General features: G+C 41.1%; 1 protein-coding gene across 2 annotated transcripts in view; it reads right to left on the bottom strand.

Annotated features, from left to right (window-relative positions):
* The window catches only part of IFT56 (intraflagellar transport 56), a 47,921-nt gene extending 34,310 nt beyond the window's left edge, over nucleotides 1-13,611 (bottom strand). For both annotated transcript variants that reach the window (XM_046670792.1, XM_046670793.1), the window contains exons 1-7: nucleotides 13,529-13,611; nucleotides 12,901-13,038; nucleotides 9,706-9,798; nucleotides 7,990-8,104; nucleotides 6,418-6,467; nucleotides 3,953-4,098; nucleotides 2,838-3,009 (exon numbers count right to left, since the gene is read on the bottom strand). In XM_046670792.1, the coding sequence (XP_046526748.1) occupies nucleotides 2,838-3,009; nucleotides 3,953-4,098; nucleotides 6,418-6,467; nucleotides 7,990-8,104; nucleotides 9,706-9,798; nucleotides 12,901-13,038; nucleotides 13,529-13,531 (717 nt within the window). In that variant the 5' untranslated portion in view covers nucleotides 13,532-13,611. The remainder of the gene's footprint in view (nucleotides 1-2,837; nucleotides 3,010-3,952; nucleotides 4,099-6,417; nucleotides 6,468-7,989; nucleotides 8,105-9,705; nucleotides 9,799-12,900; nucleotides 13,039-13,528) is intronic.
* Between the last annotated feature and the right edge of the window lie 3,671 nt (nucleotides 13,612-17,282).

The following is a 17,282-nucleotide window of genomic DNA, read 5'->3' as shown; positions in this document are numbered from 1 at the left end:
TTTTAATGATGGCTGTTTTGAAGTCATCATCATTTAGGTTATATATCTCATTTTCTTTGGGATTGTTTTCTGTGTATTTGTTACTTTCTTTCTGTTCTGGAGATTTAATGTATTTTTTCATATTGCTTGATGTTGTTGATTTGTGCCTCCGCATGGAGATAGAGTTTAGTTGCTCCTTTCACTTGTTTCAGCTGCTGCGGTGGGGGAGCAGCTGTTTATACTGCACCAACCAGGAACCCTGTCCGCAGTTGCTAACTGGGCCTGGGCCCCTCCTCGTAGCCACAGTGGTCCTTTGGATTCCCTCCTCTGCCGTGGGGGCCGTCACAGGGGGGCTTCAGGCTGCTGGTGCCTACTGTTGCAGCCCACCTAGATGTGCTCCCTCCTTGGGGTCTGCAACGGTGTTATGGGCTTTTCCAGCAGCCAGGGGTGGGATCACTTATATTTGTCGCTCCGTTGCTGTCGGCACCCACAAAATCTCACTTGTCCTCTATGGGTCGCAGGAGAGCTATTGGCATCTTCTACAGTCTGTGGTTAGTTCACCTAGCTATGCTGCTTTTGCCCTGGGGTCTTCCAGCCTTGTGGCTGCCAGCTGGGTGCCTTCTACTGGTGCTGTGCAGAGGCTTTCCCTAAGGCTGCTGTGAGCCTGTAGGGTTTCCCCCTAGGCTACGAAGCTGGGTCTCTGGAACTCCCCCCAGCCCCAGTCCTCTCCGAGATCTCCGGCTATCCCTAGTCCCACGGGGTGGGCAACGGCAGCTGGGGGTCGCCCCGCCCTCTGGGATTCTCTCCAGGGCTTTCCCGGAGTTGAGTGCTGGGCGTGGCCCCTCTGCTAATGGCAGACAGAGAGTTTTGTCTGCTGCCCGGGTGGAACTCCGGAGCTTCCCCTCCGGGTCGCAGAGCCGGCCTTTGAAACTTCCCCCAGCCCCAGTCCTCTCCGAGATCTCCGGCAATCCCTACTCCCACGGGGCAGGCAACGGCAGCTGGGGGACCTCCGTACCCTCAGCGACTCTCTCTGGGACCCTCTGGGTGCTGCGAACACCAGGCGGGGTCTCCCCGCCAATGGTGGGGAGACACTCTCCCCGCGGGCTCAGGTGTGCAACTCCAAAGTTTCCCTCTGCGTTTAGGAGTAATTGCGGGGGGTTTAGGTAGGGTTCTGGTCACCTGTTTCCACCATCGCTCCTCTGTTGTGTGCTCGCTCCTGCCCTAGATGTGTGTAGATCCTCTGGGGGCGTCTGTTGGAAGAAAGCCGCTTGCGGGTACTAGGCTGCTCGGTCGGGGTCGGAGAGTTTTCACCTATTTCCACATCCTCCCAGAGGAAAGTCCATCCGCCTTCCGATGTATAGTCGCGTGGGTATCTCAGACGTCCTGAGATGCTGTCTGGATATCCTTTGTCAAGCGATAAGTGTCCAAATAATTGTAGACTCGAAGGGGGAGAGACAAAGAGCACTACTCACGGCGCCATCTTGGATCTTCTCCAATGTCAGTCTTCTTTTTGTAAAGAGTCCTCTTCCACTGACCTGTCTTCACTGGACACTAGCAGGGGCTCAGATTCACTGTTACCACCGGGAATCCTTCCGGGTCCTCGTCAGGCGGGGCGGTGAGGAGTACTACGCTCTCCACATGGCAGGAGAGGAAAATGAAGGTGCAGATCAGCCTAGGGACACGGAAAGTTCTGCCCTGCACCTCACGCTTTCCTCAGTCCTTCCGCCCCCTCTCCTCCTGGTCTGACTTCCCTCTCGCCTTCGCTTCCCTTCCCGAAGGCCCCACGTCAACTACAAACAAGTCGCGCCATCGAACTCTATATAAATATATATTTTAAAGCATATATTTTATATAAAAAATATATATTATTATATACTATTTTATATTATATTATAATATATAATATGATATATAATAATAAATAATATATAATTAGTAATAAAATATATATTTATACATACACACACATAAATATACACACACACACACACACACACAGTGTCAATGTTAAATAAAAAGCAGTTATAATGTATGGCCTGCCGTGCACTCTCAGTTTCCTACAAAACGACAGCTATAATGGAATTTATCTACAGGATTATCATGGAAACTAAATAATGGATATAAAGTGTTCTACATAGTGCCTATAAGTTAGCAAACTCCTAAGTATTCATAAAATGTCTACCACTATTGCCTCTTGGAGCAACCTTAAGGGAGACATTGAAGTGTACCAAGCAAAGAAAGACATTCCAGAAAATGAGAATGCTGTAGTCAAAGCTATGGTAGTAGGAGAGTATGGTGTATGGGACAAACTCAATGGCTGGACTGGAGAGGACCAGAGTAGAGGCAGGGAAATTATTTAAAGAACTGACACAATTGATGAGGAGCGCCTGGACTACAAGAGCGGCAAAGGAAAAGAGGGGATAGATAAAACAGATATCTAGGACAGAGAATTGACAAGAACTGGTGAATACTTAGGCAGGAGATGAAGGTGAAGAAAGTGATGGATATCTTAGGTTTCTGATGTGATTTACATGTTGGTGACACTAAACCACAGAGCCACAAACATATTTTAGAGGAAGAAGCAGAAGCATTTGGTTTTAACATATTTAAATTAATGTAAAGCATCTAGGTAAAGGTCATCTACAATATATTAGACACATACAGAGAATTCAGAAGTCAACCTTCTTTTTAGAATATCTGATAATATTTATACAATTAGATTCTTATAGAATCATACTGGCAACAACAAAGCGATATTAATCAAGAGTTACACATAATAGAGTTTCATGAATAATCCAGAAAGTATAGGGTAATTCAAACCAGAATTAAATAAATTAACAACAAACTTCCAGCACTACCTCAGCTGCTTTGCCGTTGTAAAGGCGAAAATGATTACAGGCCTTAAGATTGAGCGCGATGGTACTGTCAGGAATTTGCTGAAGGTAAACAGCCAGGACTTCTTGAGACACATCGTAGTAATCCAACTTGTAGTAACACAGGGCCACATACACATTGAGGGCAAGGTATTCCCTATTAGATGAAAGAATTAAGGGTTAACAGCTTAGGTCTACTTCATAGAAATGTTCTCAAACTACAAAGACTTTTTTAATGGCTCCATGGACAGCAAGGGAAAGAGGACAAGAATTCGCCTTCTGAAGAAAGAAGGCAAGATATAATCAGTACAATATTTTTCTTTTTGTATTGTAATATTTGGGTGTTTTGATATAACTAGAGTAAAAGATGACAACTAGGGGAGAAATGGAAAAGTTCAACTCCTACCTATTCATGTTAAAAAAAATGAAACTAACATATGCTGTAATTGAGCATAAATGCAAATAAGCACACACCATATAGAGGACAGACAGACAAGGCAAGTAGACTTAATGACTGAGAATGGGAATGGGTGGGAGACAGTGATGGTAAAGCAAAAGAGGGATCAGGGGAGGTGGATGAGATATTTTGGGGTGTAGGAGAGAGGCAAAGTAGTGATAGTTGGAATGTTAATTCTTTAGAAAGGTTTGTTTCTAATTTTGTCAGCAAATTACCTACAATGTTACTACAACACTAAAACTGATACACCTGGACCACACATTTTCAACAGGGCAATATCAACTCCAAAGGGGCAAAAATTGGTTCTTATGGGCAGGTGGAAAATTGTACTCATTTTATGTATAAAGCACAGATATACATACAGTACATAAATGGATATACAATATATCTGTGCTATTAAAGTTTCAAAAGAGGGTGATTGGGGGGAAAAAGTCTAAAAAAGCTCCTTGGAAGGGTGATGATAAAATAAAGATGGAGAAACTCTGATGTAAACAAGAAGGAGATCTTAATCTCACCAGATTATTGGCTAAACAAAGTTGAACACATAGTGATACTAGACTGAAAGTACACTAGGTCCTCAGCTAAACTAGTTAAGAAGAAATGAACAAAATGAGATTTCAGGTAAGCACAAAAGAACACAGACCTGTTATCTAGCAGTATTCGCTTATAAATATCAATAGCTTCTTGGTAGTGAGATCGCATATAGTGGATTGAGGCCAAACTGAGCTGATCTTCTGTGATATCCTGAAGATTTTGATGAAAGTTCATCAATTTCTTCTCATCATTAAACTAAAATTGTGAGAGACAGAAAGGCATGTAGAGATTCACGTTAGAGTACAGTTAGAGAAATCAACACCTATGGTGTGGAGATTTTAACTCCTCCCTCAGCCATCTCATCTCTATGGTCTTCCCCTCCATTCCTTGTCGTCTTCTCCTTTGTCTCTCCTTCAGAGAAAGAACGAAAGCCTCAGCAAAGCCTTGACAATGGAAAGTCTATAAGTTACAGCTAATATTCATTACTTGATGGCCCCCCCTCCTCTTACTTTCTTTTTCTTTTCTATTTCTTTATATTTTCTCCCTTTCCTTTTTTTCTATGTCTCTCTATCTTTTTTATATGCTGTTTATAAGAGAGATATTTAAAATGGAAGGACACAGAAAGGCAGAAAGTAAAAGGATGTAAAGAGATATAACAGGCAAACACTGACCAAAAGAGAGCTGAGGCAGCTCTTCAACTATGACAAAGCAGACTTTCTGTGAAGAGGGATTTTTAGAGTTAAGGAAAGACATTTCACAATGATAAATGTTTCAATCCACCAGGTGGACATAATTCTAAATTTCCATGCCCTTGATAGAGTCTGAAAAACATGTAAAGCAAAAACTGAAACAACTAAACAGAGAGACAGATAAATACAGTGTGAAATTTTTTTTTAAGATTTTTACATTTTTTTTCCTTTTTCTTCCCCAAAGCCCCCTGGTACATAGTTGTATATTTTTAGTTGTGGGTCCTTCTAGTTGTGGCATGTGGGATGCTGCTTCAGCATGGCTTGATGAGCAGTGCCATGTCCACGCCCAGGATTCAAACTGGCGAAACCCTGGGCCACCGAAGCGGAGCGTACGAACTTAACCACTCGGCCACAGCACCAGCCCCCCTTTTTTTTTTTTAAGATTTTTTAAATTTTCAGTGTGAAATTTTTAAATGCACCAAAAATAATTATTTTCATATACTGCCTGTGGACAATTAGATAAACTTTCTGTAAAATAACTTAGCAATACCAATTAAAAACTTCATAGTTGTTCATACCCAATAATTCAGTAAGTCCATTTCTAGGATATTCAGAAATGTATTTTTATAATTAAAATTAAAAACAATCTAAAAGTCAAATAAATAGGAAATGTTACACAAATTACGGTACATGCATACAATGGAATGTTATAAAAACCATTTTAAAAAATTATGGTTTTAGGGGCCGGCCCCATGGCCAAGTGCTTGGGCTCGGCATGCTCTGCTGTGGTGGCCTGGGTTCATGGGTTCAGATCCCAGGCACAGACCTACACTACTCATCAGCCATGCTGTGGCAGCAATCTATATATAAAATAGAGGAAGAGTGGCGCAGATATTAGCTCAGGGTGAATCTTCCTCAGCCAAAAAAAAAATAAAAATGATTTTGAAGACTATTTAGTGACTCAAGGATATGCTCATAGTATAAAGGTAAGTAAAAAAAAAAACCAGGAGCCAGCCCCATGGCTGAGTGGTTAAGTTCTTGTGCTCTGCTGTGGTGGACCACGGTTTTGCCAGTTCGGATCCTGGGTGCAGACATGGCACCACTCATCAAGGCCACGTTGAGGCAGCATCCCACATGCCACAACTAGAAGGACCTGCAACTAAGATATGCAACTATGTACCGGGTTGGGGGGGGGGGGGGGGGTATGGGGGAGAAAAAAAAAAAAAAAAAAAAAAGATTGGCAACAGTTGTTAGCTCAGGTGCCAATTTAAAAAAAAAAAGCAGAATACAAAAACATATATTCAGCGTGAGTCCTATTCTGCAAAATAAAATAAACAAAAATAAAAATATGCATATAAAAAATTATTATCCTAAAAGGAGATATAATATACCAAAAGGTTGAAATGTAGTTATCTTTAAATATGGTATATGTTATTTCCTTTTTTCTTATTTCTATTTTGTTTAATAGAATTAATGTGTAACTTTTATAACACAAAAAATTATTTTAAAAAATCATTTTATGATGATGATCAAAATTATCACTATAAGGCAATTCTGAAAAGTGTTGACTTATTTCCAGGCATCAGGGCAAGGTGTTTTTGATTCTGTTTTCTAAGAGACAATAGGATAGTTGAAACAAACTAATCTTCTTAAATGACTACTGCTTAAGAAAAACTAAAATTTAATATCTCTGAATAAATTAATAGGGTAAAAAACTTTGATGGAGGAGAAAAACCCTATAAAGTTAACAGTTATATTCTACTGGTTCTGGAAATATCATTAACAAGAATTTCTAGTTAATTACCTTTCACCATTGTTGGTAAAAAGAAGGAAGAAAGAGAAAAATATTTTACAAGCACAAAGTGTGAAATGAGAACATAAATACCTTGTGAGCCAAGTGGAAGAGGAGGCGGTTTTGAAGTCGGCTTTTTGGAGCTGAAAAAAAAAATCCAAGCTGCTTATTAAAGAACCCAATTGTCTATGGCACTTAGTCCCTTGTAGGAATGACATGAGGCTCAGATAAATCTTCCCAAATCCTTACCCATCTGACCCTCATATGTCTCTGCTATAACGTATATAATTTTAGTCTAATTTCCATCTGCAGTAGCATCAAGAATCAGAAGAAAAACGTTCTAAGGCTCTGCTCTTCTCCACCACTTCTCTGTCTGGTTCCATTATGGTGACCCACAGCACAGCGCTCCACACACACAGTTCTAGCAGCAGCCCATCGCTGTGCTGTTCACATACTGAACCAAACACTGGAAATAAATGGTTATGGTCAACTCAATACATCTGGAAATCCACTCTCATTCTGCTGTTCTTTGCAGTATTCTCTGTCAATTCCTTCTGAAATCTCCTTTCCCACACACTGCCATATTTTCTTACACACTAGCCCAGCCTCTATTCCATAGGTCTTCTAGCATGATCATCTGCCACGCTGAAACAGATAGCCACGCAAAAAGGTTAAGTTCCAAATTCCCTTTGCACTCTTGGAGAATCTTCCTAATTCGGGACACCCATCCTATATCCCTTTACAGTAAAAAGTCATACTTCAGTGTACAAAAAAGAAAAAATATATACGGAAAGAGAGACAGCTACCATGATCACTGTCTATGTGTCTAACACTGTTCTTGGCACACACAAAATCTAGAAACATGAGATAAAGTAAGTAACTTAAAGGCCCTAATAACTAACTTAGGAAAAACTACATTAATACATATGAAACAATTTGGGTATGAATCAAGAAAGGCTTCAAGTTCCACATTTTCCAGGAATTTGAGTTGGAATTTTTTCTAAATATGTATATATCAGTTAATTCTCTAAGAATTCTAACCTATTGTAACCTGGAATACATTCTTCCCTAACAAATCTCCTAACAAATATTCTCTTGCTCACTTTCTCTGCATTTCTTTGAATTTAAGTTGATTCACAGTCTAACTTTTCTTCATCTTTCCTCCCATGTTTCCCTTTTGCTATACTCTTATTTGCAAATTTGAGTCCAGTTTCCTAAGATGACTGCCATGACAAAGCAAAAGGGAAGAAGTCTGGATTGTTCAAGCTGAAATTGCTTGGCTCCTCACTCCAAAGCAGGAAAAGCAGCTATAAAATCCACATCCCTAAGAGTTTGAACAACTATACCCAACTCCTACCAACAGCATGAACATCCTACCACGTGGGGCCTAAGAAAGACACCTCTCCCTTTTTCTTCTTTCATCCTTCTGCTTTCTGGCTGTAGCTTCTGGGGAGACGGGGTGGGGAGGGCAAGCAGCACAGAGATTAACTCTCTTTACATGTACAGTTGCTCAGATCCAATATTCTTTGAAGAGTAAAGCTATTTTTAAACTTTCTAATGTCACTTGGTTTTTCCTCAATAGAAAAAGGAATTAAGTTTTAAAATCTCAAAAATGACTCTTACTATATTAGTGATGAATACCAGATATTAAAAGGCCCATTTTACCTTTAAATCCAGCTGCTTCAGCTTGTTTATACATTCCAAGAAAGAAGTAGGTACAGGCTAGGTTCACCCAGACTTCAGGATTGCAGTTTTCCTCTTTTGTTGCATTTTCATATTCCTGAAATACATATTGAATAGCCATCTCATTTCAGCAGTAAAGCCATCCATGGGCCATTCTTCTACAACGGAATAGGATTTCTTACTGAGATTGTGCACATTTAAGGAATCCTACCTGCTCCTCAACTATCCTCTACCTGTAAGGTTAAATACTGAGCTGAAGCTCAATCCTAACTACACATGGCTGTTGGTCACATAATCTTATGCTTGTTCTTTCCCCTTTTAACATTGATATAGGCTAACAAACTGCAGAAATGAAAAGTGACTAACATATTTTATTTTTGCTAACTTAAAAAGACATACAAAAGGGGCCAGGCCAGTGGCACAGCAGTTAAGTTTGCACACTCCGCTTCAGTGGCCTGTGGTTCACCAGTTGAGATCTGGGTGGGGACCCTCGCATCGCTTATCAAGCCACGCTGTGACAGGTGTCCCAGGTACAAAGTAGAGGAAGATGGGCACAGATGTTAGCTCAGGGCCAATCTTCTTCAGCAAAAAGAGGAGGATTGGCAGTGACTGTTAGCTCAGGGCTAATCTTCCTCAAAAAAAAAAAGGAGACATACAAAAGATACCTTATAAAAAACACATAGGTTCAGTTAACTTAAAATCTGATGACCTTAATACACTACAAATTTCACTTCATTCTAATTGTTTTCTGGCTTTGTTTATGTGGCTTTACATTTTAAAAAGATATTTTTTTCCTTCCAAGAACAGTTTTTGAGATTCACTCTGTCAACTACATTTTCCATATACTTTTACTATTTATCAGTCTTTCCCCGATGGCTTTGTTTCTTTTTCTGACTACATTTGGGTTATTGTCTTTTCTCCTACATCTTTCACAAATACTACCAGCCTCTGTTCTTTCCTTTTCACATTTCCCTTTTCCTTCACCGATTTTGTTGCTTTGTTCTTCATCTCACCTCCCCGTGACCTGATCTTGGATACTTTCATTTCAGCTATGTGGGTTCTTTAAATATCCTTAGATTACATTTTGGGAGTAAGACTATCTTGGAAATGTTTAAACAATTTCATCTCTAAATTAAAAACTGCTTGACATAAGGCATCTATAATTTTATCTAGGTCCATAATCCTAAAGACTGTTCATCGTTAGATAGGGTTTACAACGACCAACGACGACAACTTTCAAAACAATACTTGCAAAAATATAAAGATAATATACTCTGTCCTATGTCTAAAATTAACAAATCCAAATAAAAATTAACTTCTTTTAAGAAAAGAATCATGAACATTCTTTATCAAAAGGGCTTATTTTTCTTCTTCTGAAGATTTCTTTAAGAAATACAAATGTTAATATGTTGAACAATCTCATTAGTATATATCTAAAAGTAAAAAGTAAACAGGACATATATACATACACTTGAACATAGATAAAAGATTTCTGAAGCCATACATCAAAAATGAGCCAATGGTTGCCTCCATTAACAAAAAAATAGGATTGGGGAAGGCAGACAGGATGGCTTTTTTTATTTTTACTTTGTTCCCTTCCATATTGTTTGAATTTTATCATGAGTGTATATTATTATAATACAAAGCTTAATGACATTTTCAAAACCCTTCCGTTATAATTTTTTTTTTTTTACTAACCTCTAAAGCTCTCTTGTAGTCACCCAGGTGAAAGGCACAGTATCCAATCCACAAATTAGTATCCTCTTCCTGTTCCCCAACATGACGTTTGAACTTCAGGTTAAAATTTCATGAAAAAAGAAATGATGAAAAACTTTGAATAGTAAACCCTCTGTTTAAAAACTGCTATGTTAAGTTACTGATGAACAACAGGAAATCACAAGTAATTGAAACAAGACAATACCCAATTTAATTAAACCTATACCTACAGAACTTAGCACAATCACCTTCTGATTGTCATAGAAACTTATATTTTCAAATATTTCACATTTGCTTTTCTGTATTTACTGACACCTTACTCCAGAAAGTATTTAAGAGATATTCTCATAACAATTCTGGGGGATATGTAAGGAACGTAAGAACTATGTGAAATATTTAATGCCAAATAACTGAAGGTTAGTGAGATTAAGCAATGAACTCAAGGCCACACAGCCAGTAAGTGTGGTGGCAGGGACCACCAGAGCCCACTGACTCCAAAGCCCATGTTCTCCCACTCCATGCTCTGCTGCATTCAACCCCACACTTCAAACCTGTCCCATTAGCACACACGTACATTTATTCATAGGTCATGACCTTTCACTGAGGACAAGCCACTACAGCATTCTACTACCCCGGAACAGGCTTACCAGGGCTCATAAGAACTACGGGTGTTCAGAAGACTGGCCTCATTTATGTTCATTGTGAAAAAATTTTTATGAATTCCTTAGCTAACAGAAGAAAAGTCCTGTTTTGGAGGAAAGGACCGAGACCTTGAAGGAGGAGTCTGAACCACCATGTAAGGTGAGATTTTTTCACTCTACAGGGTGATAAATCAAAAACATGGGTGCAAAATTAAATAGTGAGCCAACACATATTTACAGAGCATTGCTACAGAACTTCGGGTTCCTTGACCATTACAAGATGAAGACATCATGGATACTTTCCTGTCTGGGCTAAGACCTTACGCTTGTAGCTAACTCCATAACATTAGAAAGCCTCCTCTCACCAATGCTGTGAATTTGAGTCCAGTACCTTAAGTGTGAAGAAATTCTTCTTTGAGGTCTCCCTGAATTTGCCCCAGGAATTCCCTGGAGCCACAGGAGAACTAAGGAGACTTCTTCACCCCAAACCACGGCAGTTCTCATTCCCAGACTGCATGGCCCTTTGACCCTAAGAATGTAAGCACAGAGCAGAGCCTCCCTGACAATTAAAGGCAGTGTGGGATTACACAAGAAATGTGTGGTCTTTGCCTTAAAGAAAATAGAGAAGAAAAAGAGAGACTGAAAAAAATTAGACAAATCCCTACCACTCAGTCCACTGATTGACAGAGCTAGAAGGTCCTTCCAAGCCAACTTCCTCACTTCCAAGATGAGAAAGCTGACATCAGAAAGTCACACAAGGTGCTCAAAACCAGAGCACTAGGAGGAAACAGAGGACTATACATGGAAGACTGAGAAAGATACATAAGCTAACTAAAATAATTATCGTTGATAGAGATGAGTGGCATGGCTGCAGCAGTGCTTTGGAGAAATGACTGCGGCACAACACAACCAGGTTGTGCTGTCAAAACTCTTCATCTCTTTGATCTTCGGTGCACTCCTTCATTCTCCCATAACCTGTGCGTCCCACAAAGCAGTGTCTCAAAGTGCAGCGTCCTTGGACCATCTACTTTAGAAGCACTTAGGCTAGTTGCCAAAAAAGCAGGTTCCTGAACACCACCAAAGACGGATTCTGTAGAGAATCAGAATCCCTAAGGCGGGGCCGGCCCCGTGGCCGAGTGGTTAACTTGGTGCACTCCACTTCGGCAGCCCAGGGTTTCACTGGCTAGGATCCGGGCGCAGACATGGCACCACTCATCAAGTCACGCTGAGGCATCATCCCACATGCCACAACTAGAAGAACCCACAACTAAAAATATACAACTGTATACCGGGGAGCTTTGGGGAGAAAAAGGAAAAATAAAATCTTAAAAAAAAAAAAAAGAATCCCTAAGGCAAGGGTTCAGGAATACATATCTTAATAAGTACCCTAGGTGATTCTGAGGCATATTGAAAGGTGAGACCTGCTGCCACAGATTTGAAATATGTTCTAAAGCTATAAGATTTTAGACAATGAGCATGAAGCATGGTTGAATTATTTAAATTTGGTAAAAATGTTATAATATATAATAGAAATAAATCATAAATTGGTCAGGGGTTGGGAAGAACAGTGTGTGAACCGACACTGTATTAAATGTGCCTCTCTATTTTTCAGTTGGATTCACCATCGGTGGGACCAGACATAATTAAAAGTGTCCCTCAAAAGAAGAAGTCAAAAGGAAATGCTAGAAATGAAAAAACTCTGTAACAGAAATGAAGAATGCCTTTGATGGGCTCATCTGTAGACTGGACTCAACCAAGGAAAGAATCAGTGAGCTTGAAGATATGTCAATAGAAACTTCCCAAACTGAAATGCAAAGAGGAAAAAGAAGACAGAATAGAATATCCAAGAACTGTGGACAATAACAAAAGATATAACATACATGTAATGGAAATAGCAGAAGGAGAAGAGAGAGAGAAAGGGACAGAAGAAATATTTGAAGTAATAGTAGCTGAGAATTTTCTAAAATTAATAAGATACATCAAACCACAGATCCAGGAAGATCAGAGGGGCACCAAGCAGGATAAATACCAAAAAAAAAAAAAAAACCAAAAAAAAAACTATACCTAGGTATATGATTTTCAAACTGCGGAAAACCAAAGACAAAGAGAAAATCTTGAAAGAAGCGGGGGGAAAAACATCTCACCTATAGGAAAACAAGGGTAAGAATTAAATCAAACTTTTCTTCAGAAACCATGCAAACAAGAAGAAAAAGAAGTGAAGCATTTAAAGTGTTAAAAGAAAAAAACCCATCAACTAGAATTCTGTATCTAGTGAAATTATCCTTCAAAAGTGAGGAAAAATAAAGACTTTCTCAGACAAAAAAGAAAAAGCGTCCCTCAAGAAATAAGTCTCTTTTTAGTTCATCTTTAATCAGGTTTACAGTTAACTTGGAACTGGAATCTGTGCCTGACTAGATCGAAAGGAAGCCCCAGAATGTGCGCACCTGTTCCAACAGCACAGCACCCAGCATTCACCCAAGCATTCGTCTGCGTTCTGGTATTCACCTCCCAAGAAGCAACCTTCTTTGGACATTACCTCCAATAGAGTAATAGCTCCAGTGAAATCTCGTTGCGAAAGCAGCTCCTCTAGCTTTGGAATCTTCCTACCTTTCTTCTTTCTTTTGTCCGCTTGCGGTAGGTCCCCGCCTACAGCAGGTTTGGCCCTTGAAAGCATCTGTGAAAGAAACAACAAAGATCCAACTCCTACGGTCAGTTTTAAACTGAGTGTGACAGCTCCAGCATTTACAAGTCAAATCCTTAAAAACGAATCCCAGGGAAGCCTATTCAAACTCCTTCTGTAACACGTATTTTACTAAAGGGGTCAAGGCCCTGGACTTGAGCTGAACCAAGCAGCTACTCCCAGCTTCTGTATCTTCTCCAACTAGAGCGAGGTAAGAGACGCCTTCGCGTAGCTTCTGTCATCTCAGCCTTCCCTTGGTCCGCTTTCCAGCCCACGCGTAGCTCAGGTGTAAGGAAATGCAGAAGCAGGAGGAAAGAAAGCATCAAAGTCTTTAGTGGTACCCCTGTTCCCCGTGGGAACACGGGGAGGACGAGATCATCCTCTGCTGACACTCTTACACTTAGCCCAGAAGTGCGCTGGGAACCGCCAATCTCCAGTCCCAGGACCTACTCAGAGTTCTCCCTCACTGTTCAGCGCCACTAACCATCTTTTCGTCGGTCCTGTGAGCCCTCTCCGCAGACAGACCCCAAAGGCCGGGCCTCAGAGCGTCTCCGCATCCACACAGCTCGCTCTGTCTCCACGGCAACCCCGCGGGCGGGCTGGTCCGTCCCAGATTAGCGCTCTCAGAAGAACCGGTGCCCTCCGCTTCGTGGTTCCGTTCCGCTTCCTCCTCTCCTAGGAAGAGAGCGTCGTTCCTTTGCTAGGAGTGAGAGTTTGTTTCTCTGTTTATGTGTTTACTTCAGGAAAAAGCGAATTCGAATGGCCTTGCTTTTCGAATACATGTTCCGTGGGAAAGTCATTTTCAAGGACCACTTCCGATTTGGACCGCGTTGGGCTCCATAGCAACCCCCGGCGCTGACTGGCGCGTGATGTCGGCCTCCGGTGGCTGCGGGAAGCTTAGGGAGAAATTTCTGCTGAACCGAGGAAGCTGGCCTATGGAAGCGGGAGTTCACCAAAATGCGTTTATTTCCGTTGACACACACAATAGGGAACTGTCGTAAATATGTGTTGTTTGGAGGACTTAATTTATCTTACTTGCGAACCCAGTTAACACGGCTGCAAAGGTGATCTAGTCACCGAATCATGGAATGTTAGAGAGCTGGAAGGGACGTCGAAGGACTTCGAGGCCAATCCTGAGAATTAACAGAACTAACATCTGGAGAAGTGAAGTAATTCTTCCAAGTGTATAGGCAGTTGTGGCACAGTTGAATTACATTACACACCACCCCGAATAACTAGCTTTATAGAGACTCAAGTGTACCATAAGCTCATAGAACGAAGGTATGACTTCCTAGATTCTTTCGCAGCCTCGTGGCGCTTCAGCCCCTGCCTCCCTCCCCCAGCCCCCACCACCACTTGAAGAGTAAATGAATGACTACGTATCTCAATTCACTGACACATACACCTTTGTATACACGCAAACATTGATATATAGATAGATATAGATATATAGAGATATACAGAGACATGGAGATAGGCATCTGTGTAGACTTCCAAGATGCACAAATTCACCAGCACAATACTTAACAATTCTTTTGGTTCCAAATATCACAAATATTCCTAATTTTGGTTGAATTTAAAACAAAATTATTTTTAGCTCATTTTTACAGAATAGTCTATATAATTTTGGAATCTCTTTGTTGTGATATTATTCAAATACCATAAAACTCACCCTTTTAAGATATACAATTCATCGCTTCTTGGCCTTTTGGCTAAGATCAAGTGTAACGTGTACAATTCAGTGACTTTCAGTATATTCACAGTGTTGTGTATCCATCACCACTATCCAACTCCAGAACACTTTCATCATCCCCAAAAGAAACCCCACATCCATCAACAGTTGTTCATCATTCCCCCCCTGCCCCCAGCCTCTGGCAACCACTAATCTATCTTCTGTTTCTATGCATTTGCCTATTCTGGACATTTCCTGTAAGTGAAATCATACAAACAGAGATCTACATACCATATCTAAACACTGAAAATTTTTAAATCAGAGCAAACTGTTAAATAAAATGTTTTATCCTCGTATTCTGACAAATATACAGTCATAAAGAAGGTCAGGCTCTAATTTAGAATTCTCACGCTTCTCAGAATGCTGTTGCTAGAGATGGCAGTGTGGAGAGAGCTAGCCCCAACCCTCAGCCCATGCCCTTCTCTTCTCAGCCCAGGCTCCATCTGCACCATGAGGAGCAGTGGGTGTGTGTGTGGACACCTAGCCCATAAGTGCAAGCTGTTGTCACCCACTCTCTCGTGAACTGTCACTCTCTGACATACCTAAAGGGAGAACAGATGCAGGGAAGAGACCTGTGCAGGTGTGGAAACAGGCTTGGGGTTGCGTGGCAGGGAATTCAGAGTCCTGGGCACCATAGCATGGTGAGGATGGCTGCAAGAACCCCTTAGCTCCATGGCTTCTTCACATCTGGTGTAGAGTCAGAGCACTGAGCCCTGGGCAGGGACCCCTCTCTCTAGGGTCTAAGGGCAGTATTGTTGATAATGCTGTAAACAGCCTTGTTGATCTTGCTAAATCTATTGAAATGATCTCTGATTTCTAGCAGTTTGGGATACTGCTTTAAACCTCTAAATTCCTGTAGAGGCTGTTTGAACCATAGCTATAATTATGAAGGACAGAACATGGCATTAAGTATACTTGAGAAGAAGCTATTATTCCCAGCTACAGCTCTAAGAATCTAATGTGTTATGAAACACATAACAACAGAGACACGCAAAAGCTGGTTGCATGGGTTTAAGAGGGAAAGTTGGAACTTGCAAACTTGTTGCAATTGCAGTAGAACAGCAATTTCTGAGAGGTTGTAAAAAATAACTCAGATTGTGATGATAGTTGTGTGACTATGTAAATTTACTTAAAAGCATTGAACTGTACAATTAAAACAAGTTAATTTTATGATATGTAAATTGCATTTTGCTAAATCTGTTTTCTTGTTGTTTTTTCTTTTAAGGTAATCCAGATCTGAGCTCAGAGTGCCTTTCTGGAGTCTCTGTTACTCCAGTCTAGCCCTGTTGCACAGTGGTATTGACACGAAGTCCTTGGAAACCACCAATCATTCTCCAGGGCCATGAGTTGCTGAGGGAATATGAAAGACAGTAAGAAGTTTTGGCATTTCTTGATAGAGTGGATTTTCCTTAAGGAAAAGTTCTCACGAAAAGGAGAACCCTCACCATTTCTGCTACAGAACCACAGTAACTCTATTCATCAATTCTATTGAGTGCTGTTAGTTTTTTCTTCTTTTGTTCACTAGTTTCACAAATATTCCACCTTACCATTGAAAAGGATGTTTTAAAAGACAAATTTTAGGGAGGGACATCAGCATCATGGCAGAGTAAGCTCTTCCCTTAGACTATCCCCCCTAAGATACAATGAAAAGGACACTCATAAACCAGCAGAGGACATTGACACAACACAATAGATGTCTGAGAGATCCGTGCAGCCCTACCTCTGAAGGTGGAGGTGCTGGGCCCTCAGGGAGGCAGTGGAAGGAGGTAAGGAGATCTCCCCTCCCTCCCCAGATGGCAGAGATCTAGGGCACAGGACCACATGCAGCTATGGGGGGTGGGGGAGGAGAGCTGCCCTCCACAGAAATTTCTTCACTCTCAGAATTGCCTCCCAGCCTGTGGGAAAGCTCTACACCGAGGAGGAAAAGCAATTGTGAGGGTGTCTTCATCAACCCAAGCACCCCAGGAGGGCAGAGAGTGAGTGCAGAGTGGGAGAGCCCTAGGACCATACATGTGAAACAAAGTACCCCTTCCCCATCCTGGTGCATCAGCTCAGCCAGTCAGCCAGAGCAAGGGACTCTGCCAGAGTGCCTACCCATAGGTTTGTTAAGCAGCAGAGGTGAGCATGAAAACACCGATGGGCCCTGTCAGCATAGCTTCCAAAGGACAGGCACAGATGCCAGGTATCATGGAAGGCCCGGAATACACAGCTCCTACACCCTCACCCCCAGTGGCAGCAGGTAGAATCTGTGGCCAGATACTACCACTATGCACAAATACACCCCATCAAATAGTATGAAGCGTTATATTAACACTCCAGACCAGAAGGAGAATGACAAGCACCCAGAAGTCAATCCTGAAGGCACAGAAATTTACAATCTAAATGACAGAGAATTCAAAATAGCTATCATAAAAAAACTCAATGCTTTACAAGAAAACTCATAAAGACAGTTCAATGAAATCAGGAATAAAATTAATGAACAGAGGGAGTTCTTCACAAAAGAGAT

Source organism: Equus quagga, chromosome 8 (assembly GCF_021613505.1).
Source record: "Equus quagga isolate Etosha38 chromosome 8, UCLA_HA_Equagga_1.0, whole genome shotgun sequence".
Lineage (NCBI taxonomy): Eukaryota > Metazoa > Chordata > Mammalia > Perissodactyla > Equidae > Equus > Equus quagga.
This window is presented reverse-complemented; position numbering and strand designations above follow the sequence as displayed.